This window comes from Salmo salar, chromosome ssa19 (genome assembly GCF_905237065.1).
Source record: "Salmo salar chromosome ssa19, Ssal_v3.1, whole genome shotgun sequence".
Taxonomy (NCBI): Eukaryota; Metazoa; Chordata; class Actinopteri; order Salmoniformes; family Salmonidae; genus Salmo; species Salmo salar.
In genome coordinates this window covers 16,227,880-16,245,291 of record NC_059460.1, presented here as the reverse complement: position 1 = coordinate 16,245,291, position 17,412 = coordinate 16,227,880, and the positions used below count along the sequence as shown (strand labels likewise).

Sequence of the window (17,412 nt, the reverse complement as noted above, 5' to 3'; positions counted from 1 at the left end):
AGTTGAGTGGGTGGTGCAGAACCTAAGGCACAACACGATGATAAAAAATACATTAAAGGCTTCTGAGGCCCACGTGGAAACTTATGCCGGCATGTGGTAATTGCCCTCCTCATATTTTGCGCTGTGTTTTACACTTTGTGTGGACGTTTGTCTTTTAAGGTTCACGGTCAGAAGACATGTCTTCAGAAACACTTCAACAGCTACAGTGTTAGATGGTGTGTTTGCTATGTCAGGATCTAACGTTTCAGAGAAAACTCTGCAACGACAATAATTACGTAGGTAGAAACAAGTTGCCCTCTAGAGACATAGCTAACAGCATATAGATTGATTTATCTAGAAACTAGTCAGTGTGTGCCGAGACCTTCTGCTGCTGTTTTCTCTAATGGACAGACCGACTAACAGCTGCATTTTGCTGGTGTTAGTTATACTGTAATTAGGTCACAATGCAGAGTGGTATATTGTAATTTCACCCCACTGGGACACGGCTGATCTGTCCACAGCTCTTAGAGAGCAGCCGTGTGTGTCATTGTGAATCATCAAACCCTTCAGTATTGTTCAACGGGGAGGGAGGGAGGGAGGGAGGGAGGGAGGGAGGGAGGGAGTTCAAGCAATGGATTGGGAAACAGTGGTCTATTGTAATTAAAGGGGATGGGTACAGTAATGTGGGCTGCTGTGCCATCCCTTTAAATACAATGGATTCAGGTTGTCTCCCTAGAGGTCCCCCTGGTGTTCCTGCCTCCAGGTGTGCGTGTTGTTTACAGTGTAACACCCTATTAGAGTCCATCACAGCTGGGTCTGGTGCTTTCAGCCCAGGCTGAGCATACATCGACAGGCCAGTCAAACCCCTTTAATTAGAAACCACTTCCTCACTTCCCCAACACCTAATATCTCTTAATGATCAATAGTTTGAGCACTGCTCTCTAAGCAGAAAGAGGAGGAGGAGGAGAAATGGAGTGAGAAAGATGGGATAGACCAGCCGTACTCCATGTGTAGAGTGTGTAGGTAGAGTGTGTTTACATGTTAGTGTATCAGTAACACTGTTTCATTCCACAGTAGCACTCATGGTGTGTTTGTCTGTCTCTTTCCTCTCTGTTCACAGAGAAAGTCAGCATGCTCTCTGCATTGATCGCTCCCTTCAAGTACATGAGCCCTGGGACCACCAGCACAGAGGATGAGGACACTTTAAGTAAGTCACACCACTCAGTATATTCCTCCCAACATACTGGATGCACAGCCACTGATGATATGATAGCCTATGATATACTGTATTCATCCCAAGGAGAAATTTGTCTTGGACAAATTACAGTACTGCTTCCACATACTGTAAATACGCTGTACTGTAGACCAGATATGAAAGTGATCTATCTGTACATGTTCTGGTTTTGAAACAAAAATTTGTGAACATTTTTCAGAAATGCAATATGCTACGTTGTCCCTGTAACTAGGTTTGAAGATCAGAGCATGATAGCACAGCTGCTCCAACTTTGTCCTCATAGAGAATAGAAGTCTGAAATAAGGCCGATAGCTTTGCTCTTTCATCCCCCAATGTGTGTAACTTTCAATACAATACAATCCTCCCATTACAAAGGAGATTGCTGCTTTGCATTGGGTACAGTAACAAATACTCTCCCACTTAAACCTCAGAGTCACAGAACCAATTTTGCAGCAGATTACAGAATGATTTGGCAGATAATACCCCATTTGAGGGGATTTGGATTTGAATTTTAGAACACTTAAATAAGATAGCCTCCCTTGCTATGAACTTTGGGGACTGTCGACTGGGGGACGCTGGTAGATCTGTTCATTACCCTTTCATTGTGTATCAAGTGGCTAAATCTGCCCCAAGAGCGTTGCTTTCTGAATCTCATTCTATTGCACACTGAAATATAGTGAATATGGAGCGCCACACAGTTATGTCTGCATTTATTACTTACTTTTATTCTGAACAATGGTTTTATTGCTCTAAATTGCTTTGTTTCCTTTTCTTGTCGTTATCAGGCACCAGTAGCACTGAGGTCAAAGAGAACCGAAATATTGGTAACCTAGAGGACTGCTGTTCTATTGTCCCCGGCGACCGCCAATCACTGTTCAGATCGGACACATCTAGAGGTGGGACTTCCGGTCTGAAGAGGAAGCGGCCGTTGGAGGAGGACAATAACGGACACCTGTGCAAACTCCGTCTGATCTACAAGAAACTGTTGTGGTCGGACTCACCAAAGAATGCCCTGGTGCAGCTGAATGAGCTGAGGCCAGGCCTCCAGTACCGCATGGTATCCCAGACCGGCCCGGTCCATGCACCCCTGTTCTCAATCGCCGTAGAGGTGAATGGCCTCACCTTCGAGGGCACGGGCCCCACCAAGAAGAAAGCTAAGATGAGGGCGGCCGAGCTGGCCCTCAAGTCCTTCATTCAGTTCCCCAACGCTCCTCAGGCTCATCTAGCCATGGGTAACCATGGCAACCCCTCTGCAGACTTTACCTCGGACCAGGCGGCAGACTTCCCAGACACTCTGTTCAAGGAGTTTGAGCCGTCGTCATGTGGTGGCGTAGTCGGCGACAGCTTCTCCCTCTACCGGTCGGCGTCGGAGAAGAGCGAGCTGCGCCTCTCCAGCGCCCTCCGGCACGGACGATTACTTCGCCACACGTTGGACCTAATGGTACAGGCCAAGCAGCGGCTGGCAGGGGTCCCTGTGACCATCCCCACCGAGGCCCCCAAGACCCCTGTGGTGCTGCTCAACGAGCTGCGTCCAGGCCTGAGGTATGTGTGCCTGTCCGAGAGGACAGAGGGGCGACGGGCGCGGAGCTTCATCATGGCAGTCCGCGTGGACGGGAGGATATTCGAGGGCTCTGGACGCAGCAAGAAGCTGGCCAAGACCCAGGCGGCCCAGTGCGCTTTGCAGGCCCTCTTCAACATCAGGCTGGCTCCTGAGGGGAGAGGCGGCCTTAAACCCAGCAGGAATAGATGCCCTCATTTGCCCCAGGTGAGTAGCTTGGCTTTTTGTTGGGACATCTGGCAGCTTCTTCTCTCCTATACAGGGTCCTGTAATAACTAAAGCAGCAGGAACACAGCAGAAACATTATCGCCATCCAACAAGTAATTAAGAGGGAGGAGATATGGGTAAGGATGAGCTGACAGGGGGATGAAGGGAGGGAGGAGAGGGAGGAGGGATGATGATAGGGGAGATTTGTAAGCATGCTGACTTATCATTTACTTTGGACGGGAAGTGTGACGACAGTGGCGTATCTAGTGGAAACATGCAAATGGTGTGTGTACGTTGGAAGGCTCAGGCTGCGGGTTAACAAAATCTGCTCAGTGATCTATTCAAACGGAAAGGGATGTAAATGAAGCAAATTATTGGCCTTGTGCCTCTGACACAAGAGAAAACTGAACGGCTCCCAAAATGAGCTTTTCTATTTTGCATGTGTGTGTTTCTAGAGCTATAATTGGTAGAGTATTGTAATTTTGCACAATCTCTTGTTTCCCCAGGTGTAGCATCTACAAACATTAATTCAATCTCTTGCCCAAAGGAGATCGAAAAGCAAAGAGCAAATCGACAAACAAACCACTGACCCAATCCCGTGCTCATTTACTCAAATATGTAAATAGCAATCAGACCAGGCAAACAAGTTTTGAGGAACTTTTCCATTTTAGACCCCAAAGTCATTCAGGGCTGGATTCTGTGGTTGGACATTTTAACCTTCAATTCAGCATTTAAGGTTGTGTGCAAAATGGCACCCTATTCTCTAGATAGTGCACAGGCCCTCAACAGAAGTTGTGCACAATATAGAGAATATGATGCCATTTGGGACATGAACTAAATATATCGAAGGTAAACACTACCAGGGAAACATTTTCTAGCTAATTCAATCATCAGCTGTGAATGTTATTTTCACTTTAGACATGTTTATAATCGCACAAATCTAGGTATCTAGGCAACCTAGGCCAACAGTATCATTCATTTTGTTGTAGGCTCTAATAAGGAACAATATTTATTCTATACATTTAAGACAAATAGTTGATACATTGTTCATCAATGTCAAAAAATACGCATGCACGTGTCTGTTTATACACGGTATTTGTGTGTATGGTGTATGCAGTGTAGTCTGAGTGTGTGCGTAGTGTGTACTAGAGGTCTTAATGGGTCCGAAAAGTTTGGTCCCTTCCGAAATGGCTCCGTGGCTTTCCCACCCGACACGATATGCATAAAATAATTTCTGATGTGTGTGTCAGACCCGTTCTGAAAACAGACCCAAACAGACCCGTGCTGGTTCGGATCCGAGAGACCCATTCAGATCTGGGAGAAAGAGAGAGAGAAAGAAACTTCCTGCTGGGCACCATCAGCACCGTCAATAAACAAGCATATTCGTCAAATGATCCACAGTTACGTGTCCTGACAAACTGCCTATAACAAATTACAATAAAACGATTTTCTTTGTGTTTTGATGTGAAGCATTAAAAACGTTGTAGTCTATTCTTTTATTGGTTTTTACGTTCCTCAAACACGATTCAGCTGTCGGAGATTTGAGCGATAAATGCATCAGGGCATTGCATGCATATAGGCCTATAGGCTTAGACGTCCATTATATGATATTCATATAAAAAAATATATATATATTAAAGGAGATTCCTAGCCCTAGAGAGACGGAGAGAAAGATCGAGATATGCCAGCGCCATGTTCGCACCGTTGACATGGATTTCTTTATACTTGTCAGATAGGCTACTACTGCTATTCAGATAAAGGCATAAAGAAGGAGGCTAATTCCTTAATTTTTATAAAGATAAGCATTATATTGTTAGATTAAAGGAGTAAGTCTGGTAGGCCTAAAACATTCTTCCTCACCTCAAGTTTAAATGTCGGAGTCAGTTGGAGTGCCGGTGCGCACTGCTTTCATAGGCCTGCTGTAGCTAAGCCTAATAATAACCATACCACACCAAGCCTTCACAAAAGATGCTTAACACTATTAGGGTAATATCAAAAGTAAGTCAAGTCATTGTTTATAGGGAAAATGTGAACAGGTTATTATATTGCGGCGTTAAATGAATTACCAACGAAGGTGATTGCCTACCGTATAGGCCTACTCAACAAATGACAGCAATAGGCTAATGCTAGGCTATTTATTTTACGACAGGCCTACTTTTAACTTTAAACTAAATACGGAGCACAAAATGAAAGGCATAACTTAATTTAGTCAACGAAAATGTCTCAACAAAATTAAACAAATCACTTTTTGCATAGGCTATTTAAAGTACTGGTTTAGATTATTCAATAGGCCTACAATAACAATAATGATTTACAATAATAATAGTGACTAAACAATTGATAAATACGAAAATAAGAAAATAAAAAAAGTGCATCGCGCTCTCTCCTCAGCAGCAGGCACACGTGAGATGAGCAGCCGGAACCAGTTTCAAATGGGTATAAGCTATACGTTTTTTGGAGTTACAATTGGCTGACATACACTACATGACCAAAAGTAAAGCTATTGTGGACCTTTAAATGGGCTATGTCCTATTAGCATTCCCTTCCATGCCTTGAAGGAATAGACAAGCAAAGTGTCCTTCCTTTCTCGAACAACATCAGCCAAACAACCTGCTCATGTTAGCCTGGGAGAAAACTTTTATTTTTTACCTCCTGTCATGGTGTTTAAAAGGATTTTAAGAGGATTTGCCTCACCCGTTTAGTTCCAGAAAGCAGTCGCTTGTGGAAATTCTTGAAAGTCAGCCGTGCTGTCTGCTTGCTACTGTCGAATGGGGGAAAGGGGAACAGTCATTTTGAAGTGGTGAAGGACACACACATCAAACACACAATCCTAAGATTTCTCTGCGGATCGTCTAGTAGCTCTTAGTGTCTCTTACAGAAAAAACATATGAGTTTCACATGTGATTACAATGATCTTAAGTTAATGTAATAACGTGACATCATGTAATAACATGAAACTACTCGTGAAATAAATGTGACAACATGGGGCTCTACATTTCAACAAAGTTCTTTACATGTGAGAGTTAGAATTTGAGGTGAAAGAAACACATCCAAATTTCACGTGTTTTAAGTATAAGTTGAGTACGCTGTTCAGCTAAAATAGTATAAACTATCTTCAATCAATGATAATCTGATTAAATTTGACATGATTACTTATCACTGACTTTTCAATTTGGTGTACGCTGATCTTTCTGCTGCGTAGCAGCATTTCTGCATCGTAGCATTCCTCTACATATTCATTACCAACAAGTATAAGACATCTCTGCACTAAGATAAATAGTGCCATCTGCACTGCTATTTTAGTCATCAGTTGTTCTGACTATTCTCTCGTCATTGATTTAATTTACTATTTCAGCAATTTGAGGGCTTTTCTGTATTGTTGTCTGTTAGTGGGGAATATTATTCTGTTTAAATCGGGTTGGAACCTAAATTCTTTTCCTATCATTTCTTTCTGAATAGAACCACATTTGTTTTTGTTCCGTTCCACTGTTCCTACCAGCAAAATAAAGTTCAGTACCGGTTCGAACCAAAAATTTTTTTCCTTTATGTTCCTTTATTTATTTATTTTTATGTTCCTTTATTTTTTTCCTTTAAATTCTTTATGTTCCTTTTTTTAACCTGTCAAATCAACCGTTTTTTACATTTACCTCATGAAACTATTTCAACAATCAGTGTGGATAGAGCAGGCAAGCTAGTTGTTTAAATGCGTGATGGACAGACAAGTGTAGCCTATGGTGCAAGATGGGACTGACATTTTGCGGGTGGGGAGAGAGCAAGAGAAGTTTGAGGAGGCTTAAAGCGCTGGGCATTCTGTTTTGACATGCATTATCTGCTGTGCATTCAGAAAGTATTCAGACCCCTTTACTTTTCCCACATTTTGTTACATTACAAAATGTATGAAATGTTTTTTTCCACATCAATCTACACACAATACCCCATAATGACAAAGCGAAAACAGGTTTGTAGAAATTATTGCAAATGTATTAAAAATAAAAAACATATCTTATTTACATAAGTATTCAGACACCTTGTTATGAGACTCAAAATTGAGCTCAGGTGCATCCTGTTTCCATTGATCATCCTGGAGATGTTTCTACAACTTCATTTGAGTCCGCCTGTGGTAAATCAATTGATTGGATATGATTTGGAAAGTCACACACCTGTCTATATAAGGTCCCACAGTTGATGTCAGAGCAAAAACCAAGCCATGAAGTCGAAGGAATTGTCTGTAGAGCTCAGAGACAAGATTATGTCGAGGCACAGATCTGGGGAAGGGTACCCAAACATTTCTGCAGCATTGAAGGTCCCCAAGAACACAGTGGCCTCCATCATTCTTAAATGGAAGAAGTTTGGAACCACCAACACTCTTCCTTGAGCTGGCCGCCTGGCCAAACTGAGCAAGCGGGAGAGAAGGGCCTTGGAGGTGACCAAGAACCCGATGGTCACTCTGACAGAGCTCTAGAGTTCCTCTGTGGCGATGGGAGAATCTTCCTGAAGGACAACCGTCTCTGCAGCACTCCACCAATCAGGCCTTTATGGTAGAGTGGCCAGACGGAAGCCACTGCTCAGTAAAAGGCACATGAGAGCCCGCTTGAAGTTTGCCAAAAGGCACCTAAAGGACTCAGACCATGAGAAACAAGATTCTCTGTTCTGATGAAACCAAGATCCTGAATGAACAGGACAACGATCCAACAGGACAATGACCCTAAGCACACAGCCAAGACAACTTAGGAGTGGCTTCGGGACAAGTCTCTGAATGTCCTTGATTGGCCCAGCCAGAGGCCGGACTTGAACCCGATCGAACATCTGTGGAGAGACCTGAAAATAGCTGTGCAGCGACGCTCCCCATCCAACCTGACAGAGCTTGAGAGGATCTGCAGAGCAGAATGGGGGAAACTCCCGAAATACAGGTGCGCCAAGCTTCTAGCGTCATACCCAAGAAGACTCGAGGTTGTAATCGCTGCCAAAGGTGCTTCAACAAAGAACTGAGTAAAGGGTCTGAATACTTTGCTTTGTCATTATGGGGTATTGTGTGTAGATTGATGAGGGAAAAAAACAGCAATTTCATCCATTTTAGAATAAGGCTATAATGTAACAAAATGTGGAAAAAGTCAAGGGGTCTGAATACTTTCCGATTGCACTGTAAATTAGATCCACAGAATTATAACTTGGAGGAGTGGCTTCTATGGCAGAACTTTGAATGTCCTTTGAGATTGCTAGCTAACAAGCTTGAGGTAGCTAACAAGCTTGTGCGTGCAGAGCAGCACCGTAATAAATCCAACGAGAAACAAGATTGATGAAGGAGCTGTTCGTGGAGTACAGGAAAGGAGGGCCGAGCACGCCCCTTTCACATCAACGCCTTTTCCCACTCAGGAGACTGAAAAGATTTGGAATGGGTCCTCATATCCTCAAAAAGTTCTACAGCTGCACCACCGAGAGCATCCTGACTGGTTGCATCACTGCTTGGTATGGCAACTGCTCGACATCTGATCGCAAGGCGCTACAGAGGGTACATATTACCTCAACTAGTGCTTACTGCCCAGTACATCACTGGGGCCAAGCATCCTGCCATCCAGGACCTCTATACCAGGAGGTGTCAGAGGAAGGCCCTAAAAATTGTCAAAGACTTCAGCCACCCAAATCATAGACTGTTCTCTCCTTCTACCACACGGCAAGTGGTACCGGAGTGCCAAGTCTAGGTCCAAAAAGCTCCTTAACAGCTTCTACCCCCAAGCCATAAAACTGCTAAACAGTTAACCAAATGGCTACCCGGACTAGTTGCATCGACCCCCTTTTTTACGCTTCTGCTACTGTTTATTATCTATGAATAATAACTTTACCCCTACCTACATGTACATATTACCTCGATTACCTCGACTAACCTGTACCCCTGCACATTGACTTGGTATCGGTACCCCCGTATACTGAATATAGCCTCGTTATTGTTATTTCATTGTGTACCATTTTTTGTATATATATATTTATTTTTAGTTTAGTTTATTTTTCAAATGTATTTTTGTGGCAAATATTTTCTTACTTAAAAAAATTGCATTGTTGGTTAAGGGCTTGTAAGTAAGAATTTCATGGTAAGGTCTACATCTGTTGTATTTGGTACATGTGACAAATACCATTTGACTTGATTTGATTACTAGGCCTATAGTAACTTGATTTGATTACTAGGTCTATAGTAACCTTAACTATCATTGAATTAAAAATCTCTCTCCCTATCTTCTGAATTACGATTGTAATGTCAGTACAATAGCCTATGCTTCGGAGAGGGGCAGGTAGTCTAAACATGCGATGGCAAAGATTTTCAGCTTGCAGGCAGACACTGGAATAAGTTTGTATAGGCGCTTTGCTGTGTTTTTTGTTGTTGTGGGAGTCAAAAAATTTTGAACGTAAAAGAACGTTCTTAACTGGTTCCCATGCTTTTAAAATAACGGCTCTGTTCCAGAACAGTATGGATCACTTTCATTCCAGGTTCTGTTTATGTTCCTTGATAAATGTTATTTTTCGGTTCTGTTCCCTAAACCAGTTCCAACCCCTTTGTAATAGTACTCCTGAATCAATCACTATGATGAATATAATAGTTTTTCTTGAGTGTATTTTTAACAAAGCTGAGATTTACTTTACTTACAGTACCAGTCAAAAATTTGGACACGCCTACTCATTCAAGCGTTTTTCTTTAGTTGAACTATTTTCTACATTGTATAATAATAGTGAAGACATCAAAACTGTGAAAGAACAAATATGGAATCATGGAGTAACCAAAAAAGTGTTAAATAAATCAAAATATATTGTATATTTTAGATTCCACAAAGTAGCCCCCCTTTGCCTTGATGCTTTGCACAGTCTTGGCATTCTCTCAACCAGGTTCATGAGGAATGCTTTTCCAACAGTCTTGAAGGAGTTCCCACATGTGCTGAGTCCAACTCATTCCAATCCATCTCAATTGGGCTGAGGTCGGGTGATTGTGGAGGCCATGTCATCTGATGCAGCACTCCATCTCTCTCCTTCTTGGTCAAATAGCCCTTACACAGCCTGGATGTGTGTTTTGGGTCATTGTCCGGTTGAAAAACAAATGATAGTCACTCTAAGTGCAAACCATTAAAGTCACTACCAGTCAAAAGTTTTAGAACAGCTACTCATTCAAGGGTTTTTCTTTATTTTTAATATTTACTACATTGTAGAATAATAGTGAAGACATCAAAACTATTAAATAACACATATGGAATGATGTAGTAACCAAAAAAGTGTTATTTCTACAATGTAGAAAATAGTAACAAAAAAAAGAAAAACTTGAATGAGTAGGTGTTCTAAAACTTTTTACCGGTAGTGTATTTTGATTTGTTTAACACTTTTTTGGTTACTACATGATTACATATGTGTTATTTCATAATTTTGATGTCTTCACTATTATTTTCCAATGTAGAAAATAGTCAAAATAAAGAAAAACCCTGGAATGAGTAGGTGTGTCCAAACTTTTGACTGGTACTGTAAGTCCAAAGTGTAGGAATACATGTGAAATCAGTCATTGAGACAGACGTGGTGGTGTAGCAGGAATGCTGTGAACCAAGAGGTTGTGAGTTCAATCCCAGGTGAGGACATGAATAATAATTACTTTATAAATAAACATACACAATGTAATCATATAAATTTGTCAAATATATACGTAGAAAACATTGTCAAAAGCCCTGTTTGTGTGTGTTTGAATCCACGTGAAACTTCATGTGAAATATCATCACGTGAAGTGTCCCAAAAACACATGATTTCATATGTGACATAAAATGTCACTTGCAAAACGTGGAAATTTCACATGTGAAATCATGTGGTTTTTCCTTATTGGGTATGCTTGCGCGTGCTTATGTGCATGTGAGAGGTTAGGAGTTCAATAGCCACCAGATGTAAGGCCTGGTATTGGGAGAGTGCCAGTCTTAGTCCCTAGGCCAGCTCTGTAAAGGCCGCTTTCCTTTTACAGAGACTGACTCAGGCTTTACCTTAAGGCACCCACTTTTACTGGAACTCCATCCTAGTCAAGGAATGCAGTCCTAGGCAAGGAACGCCATCCTAGGTAAGGTGGAAAGGCATGGGTTATTATAAAGACCTTCCTTCCTTTGAGTTTTTCTGTAGATGGAGAGAGACAGAGAGAGAGTGAGAGAGAGAATGGTAGAAACCTACAGTAGGTCACCTTTGCAGGATGAAAGAGGGCGAGTAGAGCCAATAGAAAGCGAGAAAGAAGGGGATGTTTGTCAAGGACATGATATTGTCTTGGAGGAGAGGAATCCAGAACCACGCCAGGATGATAGCCTCAGGCTAACCTGAACAATAACTTGAAGACTAGCTCCAATGTCCAGCTCCTAAATGAAATATTGAAACTCATCCAATGTCTAGTATTGTGGTATGCTGCTCACACTCCGGTATAGCTCCACACATCTCTAAATAATGACGCAGGAGCACACACAAACACGCACACCCCTTATGGCACCGAACATCCGACCATGCAGGTTTTTGTTCTCCATCATCAGAAATAAGACAGTGTTAGGGTCAGTTACAAAGTTATTGCTACTTTGTGATGTAAACAAAATGCAGCCCTATTTTAAGAGTTTTGAAAATACTCTGTATTCTCCTGTAGTTTTTATTAAAACTATGTCCTAATTTGACAGAATCAGCATCGGATACTCAAACTGTATTTCTTTAACAGGTTACTTAAAGACTATTATCCTTCAATGCTGTTCTCTCACTTTGTACAGTGAGAGAACAGGCAGGTCTGGGTGGGTGTAATTTATCCACTGCAGTGTGACTGTGAGGAGAGAGAGGAGAAGTGAATGTAATTTGGCATCAGGATTCCGGTCACATGACTAAGTGGAATGATTACCCCTTGTTCCCAGGTTGATTGGCCACTTAATCTCTCCCTCTCTATCTTCTCGCCTCACGGTGCAGTTGCCGCTCTGACCGCCGTGACAAAGATCTGCCGCGTTGCCAAGTCAACATAAGAGTTCCGATCTTCAAGACGGCGACGGGCAGGGTGGCGGGCAGGGGGATAGCGGGTGAGTCTGGGCCAGTCTCGGCTGACTGAAGGACAACTCCAGGTCATTGGTCGGGCCATTGTCTAACCTTGGATTAGAGACATAAGGAAATGCACCGGCAAGACAGAATAACAATGGTGGGGAAAAGGCTAGGAGGAGGGGGAAGTACAGAGATGCATAAGAATCAAATGTGATTTTTAAACCTGGTAGAAGGTTGGTTAAAAGTACACTCCGTGATTCAGAAAATCTTTATTATATAAACACACCAAATATGATGCCATGATGACGGCAACTTCCTGCTTACAAAAACATCAACAACAACAACATTGCCACTATTGACTGTTCTGTAAGCAGGATGTCACCCCACTTTGCATGATGAATATGTTTAGGTTTAATCCTTCATCTCAGTAGCAGACTGTACTCAGTCATTACACACTTTTAACACACAACAATAGATATTCCAGATACAGTCAGATCCAAAATGATTGATAAAGATGAGCAAAAAAGACTGTATAAAATAAATAATTTAAATACTGAGCTACAGTCTACTGCACAGTAAAATAAGCATTTCCCTGCATCTGCTAAAACACCTGCAAATCTGTGTACGCAACCAATACGCTTTGATTGGATTAATATTGTATGTTCAAGAAATTATATTATTTTATATTAATGCAATTGCTCAGAGAAATATATTTTGTTTAACAAGTAATATTTTGGGGAGAGAAAATGTATTATGGCCTTTCACGGCTTCCTGTTTCACTGGGGTATAAAAATGAGGTAACATGCATCTCTTTGTCATCCATCACCATAGGGAAATGCAAAGAGCTCAAAAACAAAAAGAGACAAATGGTTGTTGACCTTCATTAATCATACCACTATTAAGGCAAAAATGAAGAAGTTTAAAACCACTGGAACAGTGGTAAACTTGCCTGGTATTGGACGCAAGTGTATCTTGTTACCACGCACAGTGAAGAAGATGGTTCGGGAGGCGAAGGAATATCCAAGGGACAAAGTTGGAGAATTCTCCAAATCTACAATTAGACGTCACCTCCACGCGAATAGACATATGCTCTTTGGAAGGGTTGCCAGAATTTTTAAAATTATTATTGAGAGCAACTAACAGCTGTAATTGCATGGAGTTTGCTATGGTCAGATGACACGAAAATAGATCTCCTTGGCCGCGGACGCCAGTGGTGGGTTTGGTGTCGAAAGAAGAACCCCATTGAAAACCTGTTGTTTGTATTGAAGAGGGCAGTCCCTAAGTACAGAGGAAGGATATCAAGGATCTAGAAAGATTCTAAGATGGAGGAATGGTCTAAGATCCCTCCCAATGTGTTGTTCAGTCGCATAAAACATTTTAGGAAAAGGCTTAGTGCCATAATCCTCTCAAGGGGATGGTGCACAAAGCATTGAAAACAGGGTTGCCAATAATTTTGACATCTATCATTTTGAGACAGAAAAAGGCTCAGTGCTGTAATCATCGCAAGGGGAGTGCTGGAGTAATGAAAATATGGGTGCCAATAATTTTGACACCTATCTTTTTGATATTTTTTTGTATTACTTGTTAAATAAAGTGTCTTTCTCTGAGCAATTGTATTAGTATATCAGAATAAAATTGGAGCAATATTTTTTGGGCATACATTATCGCTCAGTATTTATACTATTTATTTTATACATGTTTGTTTGCTCATCTTTATCAACGGTGCCAATAATTTTGGACCTGACTGTACATGTTCTTGATTAAAGAAACAATTTAAATCCAAATACCAATTACCTAATAATATTTCACAGATGCATTTCATAACATTTCTTTACAGTATGCAACTGTTTGGTATGTTTTCCCCTCTGCTGAATGTGGTCTCATTGAGCTCTTCTGAATGCAGGCCGTTACTAGACAGTAGATACGCCTAGCTATGGAATCATTTAGCCTGGTAATTTCCCCACGCCGGCAAATTGAATATGATTTGAGACACCAAGGTGACCCCTGTCAGCCACCGAGCGTTTTACAGATTGTTTTCTTTTTCTAATCTCTTGACTTCTAATCTGTCTGAATATAAACAGCCATGAAGCAAAAATCATTAATTAATATTGCCACAACAAATTAACGATGGTAGCGGCCAAGCTAGGCCAGGCAAGCAGCGATTTCAAGAAATAGAAAAATTATCCAACAGGAGAGGAAAGGAACGTGTGAAAAACGAATGAATTATTACAGAAATTGATTTACACCCTGAGGCCACCTGCAGCAGAGTGTTTGTGTTCCAAATTAGACCCTATTCCCTATATGGTGCTCTCTTTTAATCCAGGGTCTACAGGGCTCTGGTCAAAAGTTGTGCACTATATAGGAAATAGGGTGCAATTTGGGACGCATAAGACAGTGTTACAGACTTATAGAGTGGATGAGCTGCCTGTCTGCCTCACATGCTTATACACTCTTAGAAAAAAGGTGCTATCTAGAACCTAAAAGGGTTCTTAAGCTGTCCCCATAGGAGAACCCTTTGAAGAACCCTTTTGGTTCCAGGTAGAACCCTTTTAGATTCCATATCCCTTTCCACTGAGGGATCTCAGCGGGTTATTCCTGGAACCAAAACGGGTTATTTTATGGACACAGCCAAAGAACCCTTTTGCAGCCTTTTTTTCTAGGAGTGTAGAGACCTGTCGAAGCCTGTTTTATTCACAGATAACTTCAATGACTTCTAATACCTGATAAGTACCTTTGGATCAAAGGGTTAGAGAGTCAGTAACAGTAAACTAATGGCATGCATTTTCACATCTGATAGCTATTTTAAAAGTCTCCTAATTGGATATAACAAGGATATCTAGCTGTTTTCAGTGGATTTTCTAGTTGCTGTAATAGCCTGATACGGTAGGTATCCTGTCCCCATTGGTGTTATTACTCCTGGGGAGTTGAAAGAAAAAAAACGGGAGAGCTTGGTGCCAGAAATTATGGAACAATAATGTTTTTACATTTAATGGAAGCACTTTGTACACGGAAAGGTTAGAACCGTCATGAACTGTCTAATACTTATGCAAAATATGACCTATAAGACTGTTAAATCTCTTCCTCCGCCACGTCAGCATGCCGTTTGTACCAGGGCAGGAAAAAATCCCTACACAGGTTGAAATGAAATTAGCAGCGTTCCTCCTGTAAGGTTGACTCCAGTCACCTTTTCTAACTCGTAACGCCCCTAACTAACCTCTCTTAGCCTCGACTGTGACGCTCCCGCCAGCACCTAGTTGTTATTACCACCGCCATCACTGTCGCTCTCTCTTCCCCCTCTCTCTCTCTCTCTCTCTCTCTCTCTCTCTCTCTCTCTCTCTCTCTCTCTCTCTCTCTCTCTCTCTCTCTCTCTCTCTCTCTCTCTCTCTCTCTCTCTCTCTCTCTCGTCCTCCCTCCCTCCTTTTCTCTCTCTCTCCTGGCCCCTGCTATGCCATGCATGGTGGCTGTACTGTAATCAGTCCTGAGGAACCCTCACACTTCATTAAAGCATAATCAAGTTCATTACAATTTCATAGACGCTCAGGTACCAAATGGTTTCCGATAAATCACGGCTATTGGTCTTGTGTGCCTGGGCGTACCCGTTTATCTCCCCCACTCAGGCACGAGAGAGGGAAGAGAGGAGAGGAACGACAGAGAGAAAATATGAGGGTCTGGTTGTGCCCTTTGAATGACCTTAGTGCCAGGAGGCAGGGCACTCCCTCTGGGCTGCACCATTACCACGGTGTCCTTGGATAACCTGAGGACCGGGTAACTATTTACAGATGGGGGTCTGTTTGTATGGCAGTGCACCATTTGGTGTTAAGATGAATGTAGAGATCCATGGGTAGCAGTGTTGTGGAAATGTTCACCTTCACATTCTGTTCATTATCATTCTCAGATACAACTAATGAAAATATGTGTGGATACACAAATATACAGAAATACAGTGAAAAACAAGCCTGCAAACATAATGTGTTCACAGTTCACTTTATTCCACTGGCAAGCCCAAAGTCCAAACCAACAGACACTTACGTTTATATCCTGGGACGTTTATCCTGAAGGTGGTGGGGGAGGAGAGGTGGGATGAGGGGGTGAGGAGGAGGGGGAGGCATTGAGAGGTGGCAGGGAAAGATGAGGGGCTGACTGAGCCGGGCAAGAGAGGACATACCAGGAGAAGAGGATGGATGGAGTGTTGCAGTGGGGGAAAAAAGAGAGAAACCTCAGCGGAACAAAAGACCTTCAGGATTAATTAGGCGTCAGATTGGTTGCAGGGCACACTGGCTCTGTTCTGATTGGTTGCAGGGCGCACTTTTTCTCTGTTCTGATTGGTTGCAGGTCACAGTGGTGCTCTGCCCTGATTGGTTGTAGGTCATAGTGGCTCTCTCAGAGTTTAGCATTCAGGAAGACCTGCCTGCCTGGACACAGTCCTCATATTTCAGCCAGACAGACCCTGTGTATACCTGATAGTTGCAGTCGCACTGCACTGCTTGGGCTGTCCTGTTCATTATGGATGTACTGCCCTGTTCATGATATTCCACAGGGCAATAAGGTCCATGACAGGGTCATGTATGTAATGCATATTTTTACATGATATTTACACTCTTTTTCCGTTTACGACATAGGCATGTTTTGGCTCATATCCACACTGAATGTTTTATGTATGTGTGTTTGGGGAAAAAAACGACTTGTATGGTGCTTAAGTCATATTTACATTCTCAAATACTGGATTAGCTTTTTTGGTCTTTGCCAAAATAGAGGAATACAGCACATGTTCTTAGCAAAGATTCACTCACATACAATTTAGCACAAATGTAGTGCCATTATCACCTTCCTGTGCATGGAATCGCATGCATTACTGTTCAATTTCCTAGTCCAGTCAATCACGTCAAGCTTTCTGAAACAGACCCGAGCTAGCTACCAGTTAATAGGAATTGCACTGTCACTGTCATTGAGGCTTGTCTCCTCCTGTGACCTTTTGATTTCACCCGTTTCTGAGGCACAGGAAGTGTTGAACTGTGCATACGGATGACATCGTCAGGACACTTGGCTAACCATGATTCATAGCCTAATGTCGGATTCTGATTCTGACAATGACTACTGGTGTACCGGTTAAAAGATGAATTAAGTCCTTTGCTTGCAGTGAGGTTTCAGTTGATGATGGATGTGCGTCCCAAATGGCACCCTATTCCCTAAATGGGCTCTGGTCAAAAGTAGTGCACTATATAGGGGACAGGGTGATATTTGGAACTCAACCTATGTCTTGGGACATTCTGTGCTTCATCATATCAACTCAGAAGCAGTTGGTCGTAACTTCAGCAAATGTCCTCTGTCTGAGCTTTGGCACGTAGATATTTGGGCAGACTAGTCAGTGATGTGATTTGATCTCATCTCTGAGCATTTTCATTTGCTTCAGATCTTCAATACTTATTGT

At 42.1% G+C, this 17,412-nt stretch overlaps 1 protein-coding gene across 1 annotated transcript in view; it reads left to right on the top strand.

The window, feature by feature from the left end:
• Window positions 1-1,095: 1,095 nt before the first annotated feature.
• Window positions 1,096-17,412, top strand: part of adarb2 (adenosine deaminase RNA specific B2 (inactive)) — a 63,989-nt gene continuing 47,672 nt past the window's right edge. Inside the window, exons 1-2 of the mRNA XM_014157458.2 lie at window positions 1,096-1,186; window positions 1,999-2,978. Coding sequence (XP_014012933.2) covers window positions 1,111-1,186; window positions 1,999-2,978 — 1,056 coding nt within the window. The 5' untranslated portion in view covers window positions 1,096-1,110. The remainder of the gene's footprint in view (window positions 1,187-1,998; window positions 2,979-17,412) is intronic.